We start from the raw sequence: 17,326 nt of genomic DNA on the forward strand, positions 1-17,326 counted from the left end.
TCCAACCCCCTGTCAAATGCAGGAATCCCTTCCACTAGACCATTTTCTCCAAGCCACATCCAAATTGGCCTTGAACACTTCCAGGGATGGGGCAGTCACTGCCCAGCTGCTCTGGGCAGTCTGTGCCAGGGCCTCACCATCCTCTTAGCAAAGAATTTTTTCAATCTAACCCTGCCCTCTGTCACTAGGTAGCCATTCTCCCTTGTCCTGTCACTCCATGCCCTTCTCTTGAGCCCCTTTAGGCACTGGAAAGATCTCTAAGGTGTTCTGGGAGCCATCTCCCCCACATTGAACACTCCCAGCCTGTCTGTAGAGCAGAGGTGCTCCAGCTCTCAGAGCATCTCCATGGCCTCCACTGGACTCGCTCCAACAACTCCACATCCCTTTGATGTTGGACCCCAGAGCTGGAGGCAGCTCTGCAGGTGGCATCTCACCTGAGCAGAGCAGAGGGGCAAAATCCCCTCTTCAACCTGCTTCCCACACCTTGGGATCAGCCCAGGATGCTGTCTATGCTCCTGTCTATGTCACCAGAATATCTGAATTGTAAAAATTGAAATGGATGTAACATTTGTGCTCCCTGTTGAATTTTGCTCTCATTATGACATCCTGTGTTGTTAACATATTTTTTTTGCCTTTATTACTAATATCACTGTAAATTGTTAAAAGGATAAAATTCCAGAAATCTGGTTTTCATGTCTCCAGCTCCACCACTTGTCACATCCTGCCAGTATGGAGTGTAGCAATGCAACATTGATTTCCTGCTCAGAATTTTAAGTGCTGAAGTGTTTGGTATCCAGAAGCAGTTTGTATTATTTAGTTTGCTACCCAGTGTCAGATTTTGGAGAAGATGGGTTGGAATTACTTCATGGAGGTGGTGGCTTTATAGGAGGACACTTCAGTGGTGTCTGGGGTTTTCTATTCTATTCTATTCTATTCTATTCTATTCTATTCTATTCTATTCTATTCTATTCTATTCTATTCTATTCTATTCTATTTCTATTCTGTCCTGTCCTGTTCCGTTCCATTCCATTCCATTCATTTCTAATCTGTCTATTCTGTTTCATTCCAATCTATTCTATTCCAGTCTGTCTATTCTATTCCATTACATTCCAATCTGTTACAATACATTCTCTTCCATGTTTCACATTCAAGCCTCTCCCTACCTGTAAGAGGTGCTTAGCTCTCTCCCACATGGAGCCAGGGAAAAGAAGGAAAGACAAGTGGAGCTGCGAGTAGATGAATCCCTCTTCCCCACATGCTCCAGCAGTGAATGGACACACAATGCAGCAACACGTGTAGAAAGACCAAACTGGAACCAACACTATAAAAACAGCTGTTCTGGTTTCTTTTCTTCATGCCTCTATAAATGCCTTCCAGAAGCCATAAATCCTGGATCTCAAGCACCTTCATCCCTAGTCCTGCACGTGGAACTGCTCCATGGCCAGACATCCAGTGGGGAAATCAGTTAAACCCTGAGTGTTGCGTTAATTTGATAGCAGCAGGGATCAGGGATTTATTAGTAATGAACCAGCTCAGTAATTGGTGCCCTAATGAGGGATGAGAGGGGGTCATACCCCCCACAGGCTCTGATGAGGGGCAGCAATTCACAAGAACTGATGGATTAAGAAAGGAAAATCTGAAACTATCCCAATTTCATCTGCAAGTGGGTGACAATTTTTTACATCTCGCTCTGCCCTGGGCAGCTTGTAGACATTTTAATAATTTTAAGGGAAATCATTGCATGGGAATATGTTGCCCAGAGAACCTGTGGCTGTCACATCCCTGAAAGTGTTCAAAACCAGGTTGAATGAGGCTTGGAGCCACTTGGTCTAGTGGAAGGTGTCCCTACCCATGGCAAGGGGTTTGGAATGGGATAGTCCTAAAGGTCCCTTCCAACCCAAACCATTCTCTGATTCCATTATTTTCCCAGGTAAAAAATGACAGGACTAGAGGAAACTGCCCCAAGTTGCAACAAGGGAGGTTTAGGTTGGGTATTAGGGAAATTTTTTTCTGTTCAGCTCTGGAAAAGGCTGCCCAGGCCAGTGGTGGAGTCCCCATCCCTGAAGAGATGTAGCAGATGTATGGATGTGGCACTTGGGGACATGGGTTGGTGGTGGGCTTGTCAGTGCTGGGGGAACAGCTTGGCTCTGTTGTCTCAGAGGGCTTTTCCAACCCAAACAGTTCAGTGATTCTGTTCTCTAATTCTGGGATCCCCACGTGATGGTGTCCATGTGTATGCCATGTACACATGTCCAGATGAGATGTATCCCAGACATTTCTCCTTCATGGACAGGGGTTATATCTGGTTGACTATGGCCAGGATGATGCTGGGAAGTTCAGGCTTGGCTACTTCTTAGTCAGCTGTATGAGAGGATCACTGTAGGTCCTTTCCACCTGAAATATTCCCCTTCCCTCTCCTTCCCTTCTTTTCCTTTCCCATCTAGGATGTGGATTACATCTCCATGATCACAATATTCAGTACCTGCAGTGAATCATCAGCTTTTCATATGCAAAATGGAAACTTGGGTGGAAGCTATGAATTCTCTAACACTATTCTCTGTTTAGGTTATCATCCACAAGCCCAGTTCACCTCAGCTTTATTATGTTTGCTGGATTTTTGTTAGAGGGGTGTTGCATTCTTCTTGTGATTGATTTCTAAAAAGCTGAACCGCCATTATTTATAAAATTTCAGACCTGTCAGTACTGCTCCAGCTCTGGCAGCGAGCAGATTGATCAAATCTCATCCTGAATCTCTTGCAGGGTTTCATCAGACTGGACATGTCGGAGTTCCAGGAGAGGCATGAGGTCAGTAAATGGGCTCTGAAGGGAGCAGCTACAAATTTAATCCAGAAAAATGGGCATTTTGGTGTGTCAGGGTGGAAGCACAGCAGAGCAACAGGAGTTGCTCCAAGTTGTGCATTAAATTGCAAGTAAATTGCCAGAAAGCAACTTTATTTGAGTGCTGTGGTTTAGGCATGGTACTCCCCAATTTAGTGGTCCCACTGAGACACTCCAAACCAGGAGCCACTCACTCACTCACTCACTCCCCATCTCCCCTTTCCTCCCCACAACAGTGGGCTGGAGAGGATAACTGGAGGCTCATAAGGTAAAGGCCATGGTTTGAGATAAGAGCAATTTACTAGAAACAGAAATTAGGTAAGAAAACAAACAAGCAACAATATTAGTAACAAAAGTATGTAAAAGAGAGAGAGTGATTCCCTGCCTTATCCCCAAAACATTGCCAAGTCCAGTGTGGGACCATTGCCTCAGCCTACCTTCTATGGAAAAAAGGGGCAGAATCCAGCAGAATCCAGGACAGTGGTGCCAAGTCCACCCCTCCCATCATTACTTCTTCCCAGTTCTGGTGGGGTCTTGGACATCTGGGGCAGGTCACTCAGACTCTGCATAGCAAAGCATGGCTGGTGCCTTCCCAGCTGCCCATGCCTGCTCCTTGGATTCTGCTGGTTTGAGCTCTGGGCAGGAAATTGCTCAATCCTTATTTTGCTTAATTGTTGCTTATTAATCTGATTTTGGGTGTGGTAGATGTCACAAAGAACAGATCTTGCTCTGTCAGCAGCGAAGAGCAGTGGTGGCCTGACAAGCTACCAGAAGGGCTTCATTCCCACTGTCCATGGATTAGCCTTCACCTTTCCTGTTCCTTCCTTCCAGGTTGCAAAATTCATAGGCTCACCACCCGGCTATGTGGGCCATGAAGAGGGTGGACAGCTCACCAAAAAGCTGAGGCAGTGTCCAAATGCTGTGGTTCTCTTTGATGAGGTGGACAAAGCCCACCCTGATGTGCTCACCATCATGCTGCAGCTGTTTGATGAGGTAAATCCACATTTTAGGTTAGAGTCGACACAAGGGACATGCAGAAGGTGACAGTGAGGGGTAAGAGGGATGAGAGATGGAGGAGTTTGGGTTGGGAGGGGCCTTAAAAGCACATCTAGTCCACTCCTCCTGCCATGAGCAGGGACACCTTCCACTAGACAAGGTTGCTCTAAGCCACATCCAGCCTGGCATTGAACACTTCTAGGGATAGGGCAGCCACAGCTGCTTTAGACAACCTGTGCCAGGGCCTCACCACCCTCACAGGGAAGAATTTCTTCCCAGCATCCCATCTAACCCTGCCCTCTTGCAGTATGAAGCCATTCCCCCTTGTCCTGTCACTCCAGGCCCTTGTCTGAAGTCACTCTCCAGCTGTCTGGTTGATTTTGAAGGTCCCAGTCTGTCCTCAGGAGCACCAAAGTCCAGGCCAACATGCCAAAAGGTTTTAAAAGGTTTTTTTGTTTTTCTTGTAAGGATTAATAACACCATTTTTCTTGCATAGATCATCACAGTAGCAGTTCAATGTGAAATCAATTCCTGTACCAGGCACTTGACAGGGCAATAACCCAAATGTTAATCTCAAGCACCCAACAAGGATTTGTGTCATTGTGCTGGATCTCTGCTGTTGGAGATGGATTGAGGAAAGAAACAGCCTGGGGAGATGCTGCTTTTTTCCTTATTTCCCTCTCTTTTTTATATTATTAATCAAGAGCAATGGTGCTTTGGAAAGGTTCCTGGATTGGTTTGGGGGCTGAGGGTTGATGCCACTGCAGCTGTGTGCTGGGCAGCCCTGGTTTTCCAGGTGATTGATCCCACAGGGATGAGGAGCTCTTCTACTCAGGTCACTCTGTTACAGCCATAATATGTTTATTTGTGGGCTCTGCCCAGCCCAAATCACAGCCACAGGCAGGGTTAGGATTAGTGTTAGCATTAGTGCTGACCTGAGCCTGGGGAGAGACAGGACTTCTCCAACGTCATCCTTGCTTCCTTTCCCTCAATCCTTGGGTATCCCTTCAAAATTAAATCCATTCTGGGAAAAAATAGGATGTTCCATGTTGTTTTTCCTGATGTTTTGGCTATGTCCTCCAGCACCTGCTGACATGGCTGGTGTCATCTTGCTGTTGTTGCAGGGCAGGTTGACAGATGGGAAGGGGAAGACCATTGACTGCAAGGATGCCATCTTCATCATGACCTCCAACGTGGCCAGTGAGGAGATTGCAGAGCATGCACTGCAGCTCCGGCAAGAGGCCATGGAGATGAGCAAGAAAAGGATCGCAGAGAACTTAGGTACTGCAGTTTCAATCTTCACATCCCTAAAACCTCTCTCCTTCCTAACACAGCTTTGACACCAGCTCATCCATCCTTCAGCAGGGGACACACCCAGACCCATCAATCCCCTCTCCATTGGTCCTAACTGGCCCACATGGCTTGGGAATGCTCCTCTGCCAGGAAGCTACAAAATCCCAGAAGGGTTTGGGTTGGAAGACACTTCACAGACTGTCCCATTCCAAACCCCTTCCATGGGCCTTCCACTAGATTGGGTTGCTCCAAGCCCCATCCAACCTGGCCTGAAACACAGGGAAGTGAGTATAGGGTGAGAAAGGCTGAGAGGTTGGACAGAGCCTTAAAGATGCACTCTTCCTCTGAAGGATGCAGTGTAAAATAATGAGGATTTCAGAGCAGGTGGATTGAAACTTTAAGGATGGTCTTTAAGGTACCTCTCAATGCAAACTCTTATGTGATTCCCTGATTCTCTTCATCAACTCACCCTTCTCTTTTTTTTTGTCACCCTTCCAAATGCTTCCTGCAAAAAACTCTGGCTGATTCAGGTGCTCCTATGAAAGAGGAAAAGTTTTGTTTCCTCTCAGTCCTTCCCAAAGGGACTGAGCTTAGTGAATTTTACTTCCCTGTGGAATGAGAGCCCTGGCCTCACATATCAGATTCCTGGAGAAGAACTTCCCAAAATGTGAATTAGGTGCTAAAATGAGAATGAGGAGAACAAGGGCAGTCTCTGAGATTGAAAATTAACAACTTGATGTGCAACCTCCAGTGCCTTTGCTTGTAACTCTGAGGATATACAGATGAATGGTGAACCTAGCACTAGGGACTGTCCCTCTTAGTCAGTGTCACACAGAGCAGAGGAAAAACCTGTTTCTATCAGATGCTGCTGTGCCTGTGGGTAACCAGGAAGCCATGGACAGTGACTGTATCCCTTCTTTTCTCATCAGTCTTAAAAAACTTACTTTGGGGTTTTTAAGATCCTTTTATGATCTTAATTGTCAGATGCTATATTTTTCTCAAGGTATCCAGCAGCCTGTGCCATCTCAGATACACCATATTCCTACATCAGCTCCACAAGAGTGGAAAAAATGTTGGATTTTGGCATCAAATCTTCTTTGTCTCTTTTACTCTCTTCCTTTTACTCTCTTCCTTTTACTTTGGAGAAGTGGCTGTCGACACTGGCTTAATTCAGAATCTTTAAACTTCAATCAAGCTGAGTAAAGGACAAAACACACTGTCAACTGAACTTTCCAGAATAACATTTGAAAATGCCAAACGTTTCCCTGCTCAATGAGGAGAGCATTGAATTTTAATTTCTGGGACAGCAGAGCTGCAGCAGGAGAGGAGCTGGGGAGGGCATTTAGGCACAGCAGCTGCCCTCAATTGGGTTTCAAGGAGCTCCTGCCCATTTCCTGAGCTCTCAGTGTGGAGATGCAGTGGCAGGAGGTCACTAAAGTGCCTGGCAGGCAGATAAATGGGAAGATAAAGGGAAGAAGCAGCTTCCCCAATGGGCTCTGCATCTGCTGGTGGCAGCAGCAGATACTACATGTGGGAAGTGGGAATGCTGGTAGCAGTGCTGACTCCTTTGCTTTCCAGCTTTCCTCTGCTAAAATACTGGGACTTACTGGCATCCCTGCCTGAGAGAAAGGGGTTGGAACTGGATCTGGGGATTCCAGAGCACCCAGCACCACTTTGGGGATTAGGGGGAACCTCCTATGACCTGCCTGAACAGAGGATGTAGCCAAGTGGGAATCAGTCTCTTCTTCTAGGTAACAAGTGACAGGACAAGAGGAATCAGTCTCAATTTATGCCAGGAGAGGTTTAGGTTGGATATTGGGAAAATTCATTCCCCAAAAGTGTTGTCCAGCCCTGGCACAAGTTGCCCTGGGCATTGTTGGTGTTCCCATTCCTAAAGGGATTTTAAAGATATGTGGATGGGGAACTTGGGGACACAGTTTAGAGGTGGGCTTGACAGTGCTGGGGGAATGCTTGAATTTAATGGTCTCAGAGGGTTTTTCCAAACTAAACTATCTACCCAGTGGGGCCTGAGAACCCCTTCTGCCACTGCTGGTGAGGAGCAGCAACCTTCATCAAGGCTGCAAAGCTAGGACAGGGTCCCAGCACCCAGCACGGGTCTGTGTCCCCTGCTCTCCCCTGTGTGCCAGGATCCAATTCCCGACAGGAATCTGTCTCACTGTGAGCACCTGGTGTCAAACAGCACATGGGGGTGAATGAGTGTGGAATGGGTAAAGCTGTGGGAAGAACTGGGATGATGAAGACAAAGAGTCAGACAGGCACTGAGAGGAAGAAGGGTGATGCTGCAGCCAAGCATCCAGAGTGGCTGGGAGCCAGGATTCGATAGCAGCCAGACCCTGGCTCCATCTGCAGTCAGCAGAGGGAAGTAGACTGCAGCCTGAGCAGTGCTGCAGCCACCCTGAGCATGAACATGGTGTTTGCTGGAGAGGCCACAGGCTCTTGCAGTGCTCACACCCCAGAGGGCCAGTGTGCTCTGTGTGTCAGGGGCACAGCTGGGCACTTCAGCTTCCCAGAACCTCTGGGAGCAGCTCCTGTGGGCACAGAGCAGGGAGCAGAGGCAGAGCCAGGGCACTTTGGCCATTCAAGGAAGCACAGGATGTTCCCCTGGAGCACCACAGGACCCAGAACTGCTTTCCATAGTGCCAAGTGCAGGGACACCACACTGCCAAAGCAAACTGCTGGCACATGTGGAGGTCCCAGGTCTGTCAAGCAGTACCCCCCAGACCCTTCCTTGCCCTCAGCTCCAGCTCATCCAGACAGAGGATGCCACTGTCCCACTGTCCCTCCTGACACCCTCCATCCACCTCTCTTCCAGACGATGTCCAGATGACTGACAAGATCACCATTTCCAAGAAGTTCAAGGAGAAGGTTATTCGCCCCATATTGAAGGTATGGATATTGTTTTCATGGCTCATGTGTCCTGAGCTTTGGTTCCAGACTCCTTCCCTGTGTTTCTCTCCCACCTATGAGAGAAGGGATGTAACCCTACTAAAAATGCTGGAGATGTCAGAGCCCAGCAGAAATAAATCACAGCTTCTTTACTCTTAGAGTGGAGCCACGATGTGTGGTGGGAAGGGGACACAGGACAGGAAGTGCTGCAGTGTGATTTGGGGGTTTTCTGCTCTCCTAAGGTCAGGAATACCTGACTGCAGTGACATCCCCATGACCTTTAGCTTCTTTAAGATGTTTCTGAAGCACCTCAGGATGCTGTTCAGCTCCATGGCGTGGGGGTTGATGGCTGCTGGGAGCTGTGGAAGGTGGGGTGATCCCTGGGGAGTCTTTCTGCAATGCCACTCTCACTGCTGTTCCCATCAGAGTCACCATCCCTCTCCCTGCTGACCTCCTCCCTTGTCCCTGCAGGCTCACTTCAGACGGGACGAGTTCTTGGGGAGGATCAATGAAATTGTCTATTTTCTCCCTTTTTGCCACTCGGAGCTCATCCAGCTGGTCAACAAGGAGCTCAGCTTTTGGGCCAAAAAGGTAAAAAACCATCAGTGGCTTTAGAGGGGACTTCTCAGAATAACTCTGGAAGAAATCCCTGCCAGAGCATCTGGCCTGATGGAGCTCAGCCCTTCTCAGCACTGCAGTGCAGCATCCTTGCTGCTCAAGGAGAAGGATGCCAGGCTTGCTGGGGGACATCCATAATTCTTCTTCCTTCTCCTCCCCTCACCCTGGCAGGCCAAGGCAAGGCACAACATCACACTGCTGTGGGACAGGGAGGTCATGGACGTGCTGGCTGATGGCTACAACCTTCACTATGGAGCCCGCTCCATCAAACACGAGGTGAAGGCAAGAGGGAATTGGGGAAAAGTTCGTGTTGTCACCTCCAATGGGAGAGCCACAGTTGGAAAGGCATCAAAGAGAGAGAGAGTCACTGCAGCCAATCCAGAGGATGTCATGGACATGCTCTGAGGGCTGCAGCCCCTCTGCTCTGGAGACAGGCTGAGAGAGCTGGGGGTGTTCAAACTGAACAAAAGAAGCTCCATGGAGACTTTAGAGCCCCTTCCAGTGCCTGAAAGGGCTCCAAGACAGCTGGAGAGGCACTTCAGACAAGGGCCTGGAGTAACAGATGAAGGGGGAATGGCTTCAACCTGCAAGAGGGCAGGGTTAGATGGGATACTGGAAAGAGATTCTTCCCTGTGAGGGTGGTCTGGCCCTGGCACAGATTGTCTAGAGAAGCTGTGGCAGACCCATCCCTGAAGTGTTCAATGCCAGGCTGGATGTGGCTTGGAGCAACCTGGTCTAGTGGAAGTGCCTATGGCAGGGGGGTATGAAATGTTAACAAACTTTAAAAAGGCCTTTTCAACCCAAACCCTTCCATGATTTTATGCCTGTGTGGGCTGACTGTCCTCATCCCTGGGGAGATGTCCATGGCCTGGGGAAGGAAGTGGCACACCCACACTACAGACAGGGAATAAGTGGGATGAAGAAAAGGTTGCATGATTTTTCACTACCTGGGGGTGGGGAGGAGCTGGCCATCTCCACGGGAGGCTTTGCACAGGGTTTTCCTGTCAGGATCTGCTCTGTTCCTCAGGTGGAGCGGCGCGTGGTGAACCAGCTGGCAGCTGCCTACGAGCAGGACCTGCTGCCACGGGGCTGCACCCTCAGAATCACCGTGGAGGACTCAGACAAGCAGCTGCTGAAAACAACAGAGGGCACAGAAAAATCCAAGGCTCCAACCCTGCGGCTGGAGATTGTAGAGAAGGACAGCAAGGCCCGAAAACTGGAGATCCAGGCACCGCTGAACCCCGAAAACATCACTTACTTCTTGTAGGCAGCACTGGGCACTCCCAGTGACCATAAAATACCCCAGGAGTTGGAGTGAGCTGTCAGAGAGGGCAGAGCCACAGTCCTGCCACTGCTGGGGATGGCCAGAGACACGGACACAGATACGGGCAGGAGCTGCCCCGGGACGGGCGTGACGGGCTCTAGGGGTGCAGCTGTGGGTGACAAGGTGCCCTAGTGCCATTCAGGGATGGGGCAGTGGATGGTCCTGGGGTTTCACAGGGTGCTGGAATTTTTAAGGAAGGGAGAAGCAAATTGTGGACCATGCAGGAGCTGGGATGGATTTGTCATTCCCATGGGAGGGGGCTTGCTGGGTTAGCTGGACTGGCAAGGTGGGAACTGGGAACTGAGTGAGTATAAAAGGCACCAAGCACTTGTTCTGTATTGTCCCTGTTTCTTTATGGCAATAAACATGCTATGTGCATCCAGCCCTTTGTATCCCCCAGAAGGAGCAACTGTTGAGACCACCATCCTCATCCCAGGGAACTCCTGGGTCTCCTGCTCATCACCTGGAGCCAGGAATGTCACCAAGAGTGGGAAAACCACTGGGAGCTGGGACCCACTGTCATATCTCCCCAGCCCAACCACACAGCTTAGTGCAAATGCCTTGCTGAATCTTTCTCATTACCATCTTCCAGGAAATATTTAGTATCTCAGGTGGAACTGAGCTGTCCAAGTTGTCCCCATGGGAACAAAGAGGCTGTAGCCCCCCATGGGGGCTCCTTCAGGGAGCTGCTCATAGGTGATGTGGTCACTACTGGGGCCATGGGTTTTGATGAAATACATATGGAAATTGAACTCTCCCAGGATTAATGAGCCCCAAGTTACTGTCTCTTGGGATGCAGACAGGATTCCCATCCCACTGTTACCCCCTACCCTGATGTTCCCAGGAGGGTTGGATTCAGGTGCTGGTTCTTGTCCTCCAAGGATACAAGGAGGTTTGGTGGGTGATTCCTTGAACACCCTTCCTATCTCAGTAGCTTTTTCCTAGCTTAATGCCAGGGCTGGAACAGGATCCCATCCCTGGAGGTGAATTTCTTGGTGCCAACATAGGTAAATGGGCTCCTACTGCCAGGAATAGAGCCTGGGAGCCTCGAATCTGGAGGAAGAATCCTCTTTGGCTGTGCCAGACACATTCAGTTCCCAGCATCAGAACCCCATGCTGGCACCTGATCCAGTCAGGGCAGAGGGTGCTTCTAGCTTGGGGGCTCAGGACACCCTGGAGCACCCCAGCTTTGTCCTCAGGAACAATGTGGCAGTGGACAGGCCGCCAGCACCATTGGGAGCAGCTGTGGGGCTGGGGACCCATCAGCCAGGTGTCCCATCAGAACAGTCCCTTTGGAGACATTCTATCATAAGGGGTCCCATTGGAGAGAATCACATCAGCCCCCCCCCTCCCCAGCCCTGGAGGGACCCCAATCCACCCAGGCACATGGATACAGCTCCAAGCCTACAGGCAGCTCCCAGCACACAATGGGATGGAGTGATGGGGAATCCCCCACTGGGCCCAGCCCTCCTTGCTGCCAATGCTACCCTCTTTGGGGGCAGGGGGCGTCACCCCCCCCCCTCCGCCCCATTCGCATCTCTCTTCATCGATCACAGCCCGCAGGGATCACCCACATCCCACGGGAGCCGCGGGGACGCAGGACAGCTCCCTGCCTCTACCCCCCCCGCACCCTATCCCACTCCCCTCCGTGTTCCCCTCCCTCCGCTCTCCCCCTGCATCTCCCTCCTCCTCCTCGCCCTCCCGGCTCTCCCCGGCTCTGGGTAGCACCAGCAGCTCCTTGCGTGGCAGATTGCTGCCTAATTAGTTTAGAGGGAAAACTTAATTGAATTAACTTTTCACAGCTCCAGCAGCCCGACAGTGGGGCCTCGCTCCGCGCCAGCCCCACGCCCTGATCGAATTAACTTGTTTAGCAACCTGCCCGCTTCGGCCGCGCAGCTGGGGTGGGCAGGGGGGGCACCGCCAGCACCCACCGGGGGCCGGGGGCTCGGGCGGGGGAGCGGGGACAGAGGTGACCAGCCGGGGCCGGGGGGAGGCCGCTCCCAGGAAACGGAGTCCAGGAGAGAGCAGGACCCTTTGTGGCCTGAAACGTGAGGCGGAATGCAGGATGGGCATGGGGCAGGGGCACAGGCCGAGAGACAGGCCATAACGTGGGGCAGGACACAGGGCAGGATGCACGTCAGGAAATGGGGAAGGACACAGGTTATGATAGGAGATGGGACAAGAGTATCGGGGAGAAAGTGGGACAGGATGAGGGGCTGAATACAGGGAAGGACATGGGGCAGGACAGGTTCGAACCGATCTCACAGGACCCAGCCAGAGTCCGTTCTTCCCCGCCCCCAGTCCCCTGGGAGACCCAAAGCCCTTCATTGGGCACAATTAGACTTTTAAATCCCCTTTAGTGAAAGTGTTTGTCTTGAAAATGTCCCAAATCCCGCCAAATCCTCCCCAAATCCTCTCGCATCCCCCTCCCCAAATCCCCCTCTGGTTCCGCTGAAAAGGGCGAAAGCCTTTGCCTTGGTCCCCGCAGGGGACTGGGGGGATGGGGTGCTTTGAAATTCATCCGGGCTGAAAACTGGGGAGGGGGGTTGCAAAGGCCAGAGCCCCCCGAGGAGAGAGGGGTGGGACTGAGCACCCCTCCAAAGCCCGCTTCGCCCCCGTACCCGGGACACCTAGGGATGGGCTGCGGTGGCTTTGCTGGCCTCCTGCCCCTGGGATGCTCAGCACCAGAGGCACGGCACGGCACGGCGACAGGGAGGGAGATGGGGATCAGGATGGACACGCACATGGGATGGAATGGGAGAGGATGGGGACAGGGACAGGACCGAGGACCGCGATGGGATGGGGACAGGCACAGAGACAGGGACAGGGCCGGGATGGGATGGCGATGGGGACAGGTGTGGTATAGGAGGATGGGGACACGAGGGGAAGGTCCGAGCGCTGCTCCGGGGTGCCCCCGCTCTCCCCCCGCCCCGAAGCAGCGGCTGCCGGAGTCGGCCCGAGGTGGGGGTGCGTGCGCCCACGAAGGGTTAAGGGGGGCGGGGGGCTGAGGGGAGGGGGGTGTCGGCTCCGCCCGCTCCCGCCGTCCCCGGGAGATATTGTCATGCAAAAGCCCCCGGCGAGCGCAGCCTTTGTCCGCGCTCCCCCCGCCGGTATATTAACGGGCCGGGGCGGCGGCGGCGGCGGCGGCGGGGGCGGGCGGGGGCCCGGCGGGCAGAAGGCGGCGGGGACGGGCGGGCGGCAGCCGGGGCCGCACCGGGCTCACCATGGACTACTCCTACCTCAACTCCTACGAGTCCTGCGTGGCCGCCATGGAGGCGAGCTACGAGTTCAGCCCCTGCAGCCAGGCGGGCTCCTTCCAGTACAGCCCCATGCGGGGGGGCTTCGGGCCCGCGCCCGCCTGCGCCCCCCTCGCCTCCGCCAGCTGCGCCCTGGGTGCCCTCCGCGATCACCAGCCCTCGCCCTACTCGGCAGGTAAGGGAGAGAGACTCCGACCCGCCGGGAGCGGCCAGGGACCCCCCCAGCAGCCCCTGGACGGGCGGGAGGAAGCGGCCGCGCTGTCGGGGCTGGCAGGGATCGGAGCTGGAGAGGGACCGGGGCCGCCGGGGCTCGGGAGCGGCGGCTGCCGGTGATGTCAGGACTCGGTGCCATCGGTTGCCGGAGCCGTCGGTGTCCTGTACCGTCTGTGCTCGATGCCGTCGGTGCCCGATACTGTCGGTTCCCGGAGCCGCCGCTGCCCTGTCCTGTCAGGATTCGATGCCGCCGGTGCCCGTGACTGCCAGGTCCCGGTAGCGCCGGTGCCCGATCCCAGCAATTCCCGGAACCGTTGTTGTCCAGTACAGGCAGTGCTCGGTGCTGTCGGCGCCCGGTTCCTGGTGCCGACACTGCCCGTCACTGCCTGTTCCTAGTGCCGCGGGTGCCCGGCACTGTCAGGATTAGTAACCATCGGTTCCAGGTACTGCTGGTGACCGGAATCATCGGTTCCCGGTGACCCCAGTGCCCAATACCGTTAGCGCTCGATGCCGCCGGTTCCGGGAACCGTCTGTTCCCGGTGCCGTCAGTGCCTGTTCCTGCAAATTCGCGGTACTGTCGGTTCTCAGTACCGTCAGTGCACGCTGCCGCTAGTGCCCGGTGCTGCCCGTTCCCCTTGCCGCCGGTGCTCGGCATTATCAGGCTCGATGTCGTCGGTAACGGCCGCTGTCGCTCCTCGGTGCCGGCAGTTCCCCATGAAATCGATTCCCGGTGCTGCCTATTCCGAGCACTGTCGGTGCGAGGTCCCGCCGGTTCCCGGTGCTGCCGGTGCCCAAAGCCCAGGCTGGCCCTGCCCGGCTCGGTCCCTAGCACCCCCTGTCCCGTCTCTCCCCGCTCGCCGCCGCTGGCGGGGACGAACCCTCCCAAGCCCGGCCGCGGATCCCCGGGGATCCCTGGAGCTGTGGCGGCCCCAGAACTGGGCTGGGGAAGGTCCTCGCCACCGGAACCCCGTTCCCCGCTCCGCATTCGTTGCCACCGCGGAGGCACTGCCTGTGTTTCGCCGAGAACGAAGGAGCTGTCGCTCGGTACCGGCCGCCCCATCGGCACCGGCACCGCATTGTGCCCCCAGCCCTGCTCCTGCCCCGAGACCCCGAACGAACGAACGAACGAGCGAACGGGGCCAGGGTGCGGCGGGCACAGCGATCCAGCCCTGTCCGGTTCATCCTGCCCGGTCCATCCACTGATTCATCGTGCCCGGTTCACCCCAGCCCCGTTCGTCCTTCCTGGTTCATCTATCCTTTGCCGGTTCCTCTGCCCAGTGCATCCCCTGCCCGTTTATGTATTCTCCGTCTCTTTCTTCCTACGTGATCCTTGCCCAATCCTTCCCGGTTCACCCTTACCCAGTTCATCCTTCCCGGTTCATTTATCCCTGCCCAGTCCATCCCTGCCCGGTGTCTCATGCCTGGTGCGTTTCTTCTCGGTCCATTTCTTCTTCTCCATCCCTGCCTGATGCCCCCTGCCTAGGTGTCCCCTAGTGTTCTTCCTGCTGCACCAGCCCTGCTGACTCCCCGTTTCCCTCCCAGTTCCCTACAAATTCTTCTCGGACCCGTCGGGGATCAACGAGAAGCGGAAGCAGCGGCGGATCCGGACGACATTCACCAGCTCGCAGCTGAAGGAGCTGGAGAGGGTCTTTGCCGAGACCCACTACCCCGACATCTACACCCGCGAGGAGTTGGCCCTCAAGATCGACCTCACCGAGGCCCGGGTGCAGGTCAGCTCCATAGGGAGGAGGGGCTGGGGATGTGGTGGAAGGCTCTAATCCCACCGGAGCAGGGACCCTGAGCGTGGGACGCTGCTGCTCTGCTGCCTGCGTTGGGAGGGGCGGCAGGAAGGCACTTGGCCTTGGCACTGCCGCAGTCGGTGACACGCTGTTGTCACAGCCTTGCTCTGCCGGGAGCTCGGGGGGACAGCCTGGCACTGGTTCATGCCACAGCACCGGCACTGTCATCAATGGTTTAGTCCAGTCCCAAACACCTTGAGGTGTGTGGGAGTCCAAGAAGGACAGAGAGTGGCGCTTTGTGGGTGCAGATAGCCCCTGTGCCAGTGCAGATTTCTCCCGGGTGGGTACTGCTCCTCCTTTGTGAGTGCGGACACCCTGTGTCAATGCAGAACCCTCTTTGTGGGATCTTTCTGTGTGGGGTCCCCCCTTTGTGGCTTCAGCCCCGCCTCGGTGAGTGCAGACACCCCTTTGTCAGAACATCAGTCCCCATAGGAATGTAAGGACCCACAGCAGTGGGGGTCCTGGCCCTGTCCTTCCCGGGGGATGGTGAGTGAAGTGACCCTGCTGTTGGGGACCTGGGGGGTGCAGGCTGTGGGTGCAGTGTGACAATGTCCCCTCCCCATTTCCCTCCCGCACACGCCCCAGCGTCACCTCACAAATCCATATTATTGTGGATTCATGGATCCCTCAGATGTTGCGGAAGACATTTCTCCTGAGGGAATGGAGGGTTGTGAGGCGCACCCCGGAGCCGGGCAGGGCTGCCGAACCCCCGGGCACCGCGGCAAGGGGTGCTCCCGTGCCCTCCATCCCCTCCAGGTGTGGTTCCAGAACCGCCGAGCCAAATTCCGCAAGCAGGAGCGTGCGGCCAATGCCAAGGGTGCCAGCGGCACCGGCAGCGCCGGGAAGAAGTCGGAGCCGCGCTCCTCCTCGGAAGACGACGAGTCCAAGGAATCCAACTGCAGCCCGACCCCGGACAGCACGGCGTCCCTGCCCGCCGCCGCCATCGGCAGCCCCGGCGGCAGCCTGAGCCCCAGCCCCGGCGCGGGGGCACCCCTGGGACCCGGCCATGCCCCCCAGCCCCTCAAGGCGCCCCTCTGGGCAGGGGTGGGGGGCGCCAGCGGTGCCCCCAACACGGCCGAGCTGCTCAAAGCCTGGCAGCCCACCGAGGCTGTGCCGGGACCCTTCTCCGGCGTCCTCTCCTCCTTCCATCGGAAACCCAACGGCATCAAGACAAACCTCTTCTGATCGCCGAGCCAGCGGACCCGGCTGCCCCCCAAAACCCCCCTCGGCCCCCCAAACCCTGCACCCTGCGCCCACCGCCCCCACCGCGATGCTCCCAGCGGGCGGGGAGAGGAGCGGGGAGCGCCCCCCGCCACCTCCGCACCCTGCGCGGGTGGGACGGACCCGGAGCGGGGCAGCTCCCCCGACACCCCTGGGTGCTGTGGGACCGTGGGGGTGCCAGGCGGGGGACACCACCCCCCTGCTCCGGGGGCTCTGGGGCTGATGTGGGGCTCCCAGGAGACGCCCCCCTCACTGGTCTGTGCCGCTGGGCTGGGGGCGAGCAAGCACTTTATGGGGGAGGGTTCTGGGCCCCACGGGGTGGGCACTGCCGGGACAGCGGTACGGAGACGCCCCTCGGTGTGGGGAGGGGCTGATTTCCCCAGATCCTGCCTGCTGACATGGATTCCCCCCAGCAGCACCCTGGCAGGAGGAAGACACACACCCGAGGAAATGCCGGGCTGGGGGGCTCAGCGCTCACCCGCATTGCTGCAGGCGTCGCCAATGGGGACGGGGCAGCAGAACTGCTGGGGGTGAGGTGGCCCCCGAGGGGGCTGTTGTGGGATGGAGCCCCTGGAGCAGCCGGGGGATGCCTGGGAGCAACCACGGGTGCTGCTGGGCCCCCCCCGTGACCTCCAAAGGGTTCCTAAGATGGGGGTGCTGCCACCATTACACCGGTGCTGCTGTGCTTCATGGCATGGTGAGGATGCTGGCAGGCCATCCATGTGTCCCTGTTCCCCCTGTGTCCCTCCCAGCCCACCCCCCCTTCCCCCGAGGTGGATTCCCTACTTTTCTTTCGTGGTTTTTTTTTTTGTTTTTTTTTTTGTTTTTAAACCATTCTGTAATTTATTACCCATCTTTGC

General features: G+C 55.2%; 2 protein-coding genes across 2 annotated transcripts in view; both read left to right on the plus strand.

Moving 5' to 3' along the window:
* CLPB (ClpB family mitochondrial disaggregase) overlaps positions 1 to 10,358 on the plus strand; it is a 69,691-nt gene extending 59,333 nt beyond the window's left edge. The window contains exons 10-16 of the mRNA XM_079299207.1: positions 2,761 to 2,805; positions 3,670 to 3,831; positions 4,959 to 5,115; positions 7,961 to 8,034; positions 8,506 to 8,625; positions 8,824 to 8,928; positions 9,680 to 10,358. Coding sequence (XP_079155333.1) covers positions 2,761 to 2,805; positions 3,670 to 3,831; positions 4,959 to 5,115; positions 7,961 to 8,034; positions 8,506 to 8,625; positions 8,824 to 8,928; positions 9,680 to 9,919 — 903 coding nt within the window. The 3' untranslated portion in view covers positions 9,920 to 10,358. The remainder of the gene's footprint in view (positions 1 to 2,760; positions 2,806 to 3,669; positions 3,832 to 4,958; positions 5,116 to 7,960; positions 8,035 to 8,505; positions 8,626 to 8,823; positions 8,929 to 9,679) is intronic.
* Positions 10,359 to 13,094: 2,736 nt separating this feature from the next.
* On the plus strand, positions 13,095 to 16,966 carry PHOX2A (paired like homeobox 2A). Its single transcript, XM_079317712.1, has 3 exons — positions 13,095 to 13,408; positions 14,989 to 15,176; positions 16,002 to 16,966. Exons 1-3 carry the CDS (start codon positions 13,201 to 13,203, stop codon positions 16,428 to 16,430), a joined length of 825 nt encoding a protein of 274 aa, XP_079173838.1. The 5' UTR covers positions 13,095 to 13,200; the 3' UTR covers positions 16,431 to 16,966.
* The last annotated feature ends 360 nt before the right edge of the window (positions 16,967 to 17,326 follow it).

This window comes from Erithacus rubecula (assembly GCF_903797595.1).
Source record: "Erithacus rubecula genome assembly, chromosome: 1".
NCBI lineage: Eukaryota > Metazoa > Chordata > Aves > Passeriformes > Muscicapidae > Erithacus > Erithacus rubecula.

Excerpts from the sequence above, each read along its gene's own strand:
- PHOX2A (XM_079317712.1), top strand. The coding sequence starts at position 13,201 with ATGGACTACTCCTACCTCAACTCCTACGAGTCCTGCGTGGCCGCCATG. Across the intron at positions 13,409-14,988 it reads GCCCTCGCCCTACTCGGCAG|TTCCCTACAAATTCTTCTCG; the intron begins GTAAGGGAGAGA and ends TTTCCCTCCCAG. Across the intron at positions 15,177-16,001 it reads TCACCGAGGCCCGGGTGCAG|GTGTGGTTCCAGAACCGCCG; the intron begins GTCAGCTCCATA and ends CATCCCCTCCAG.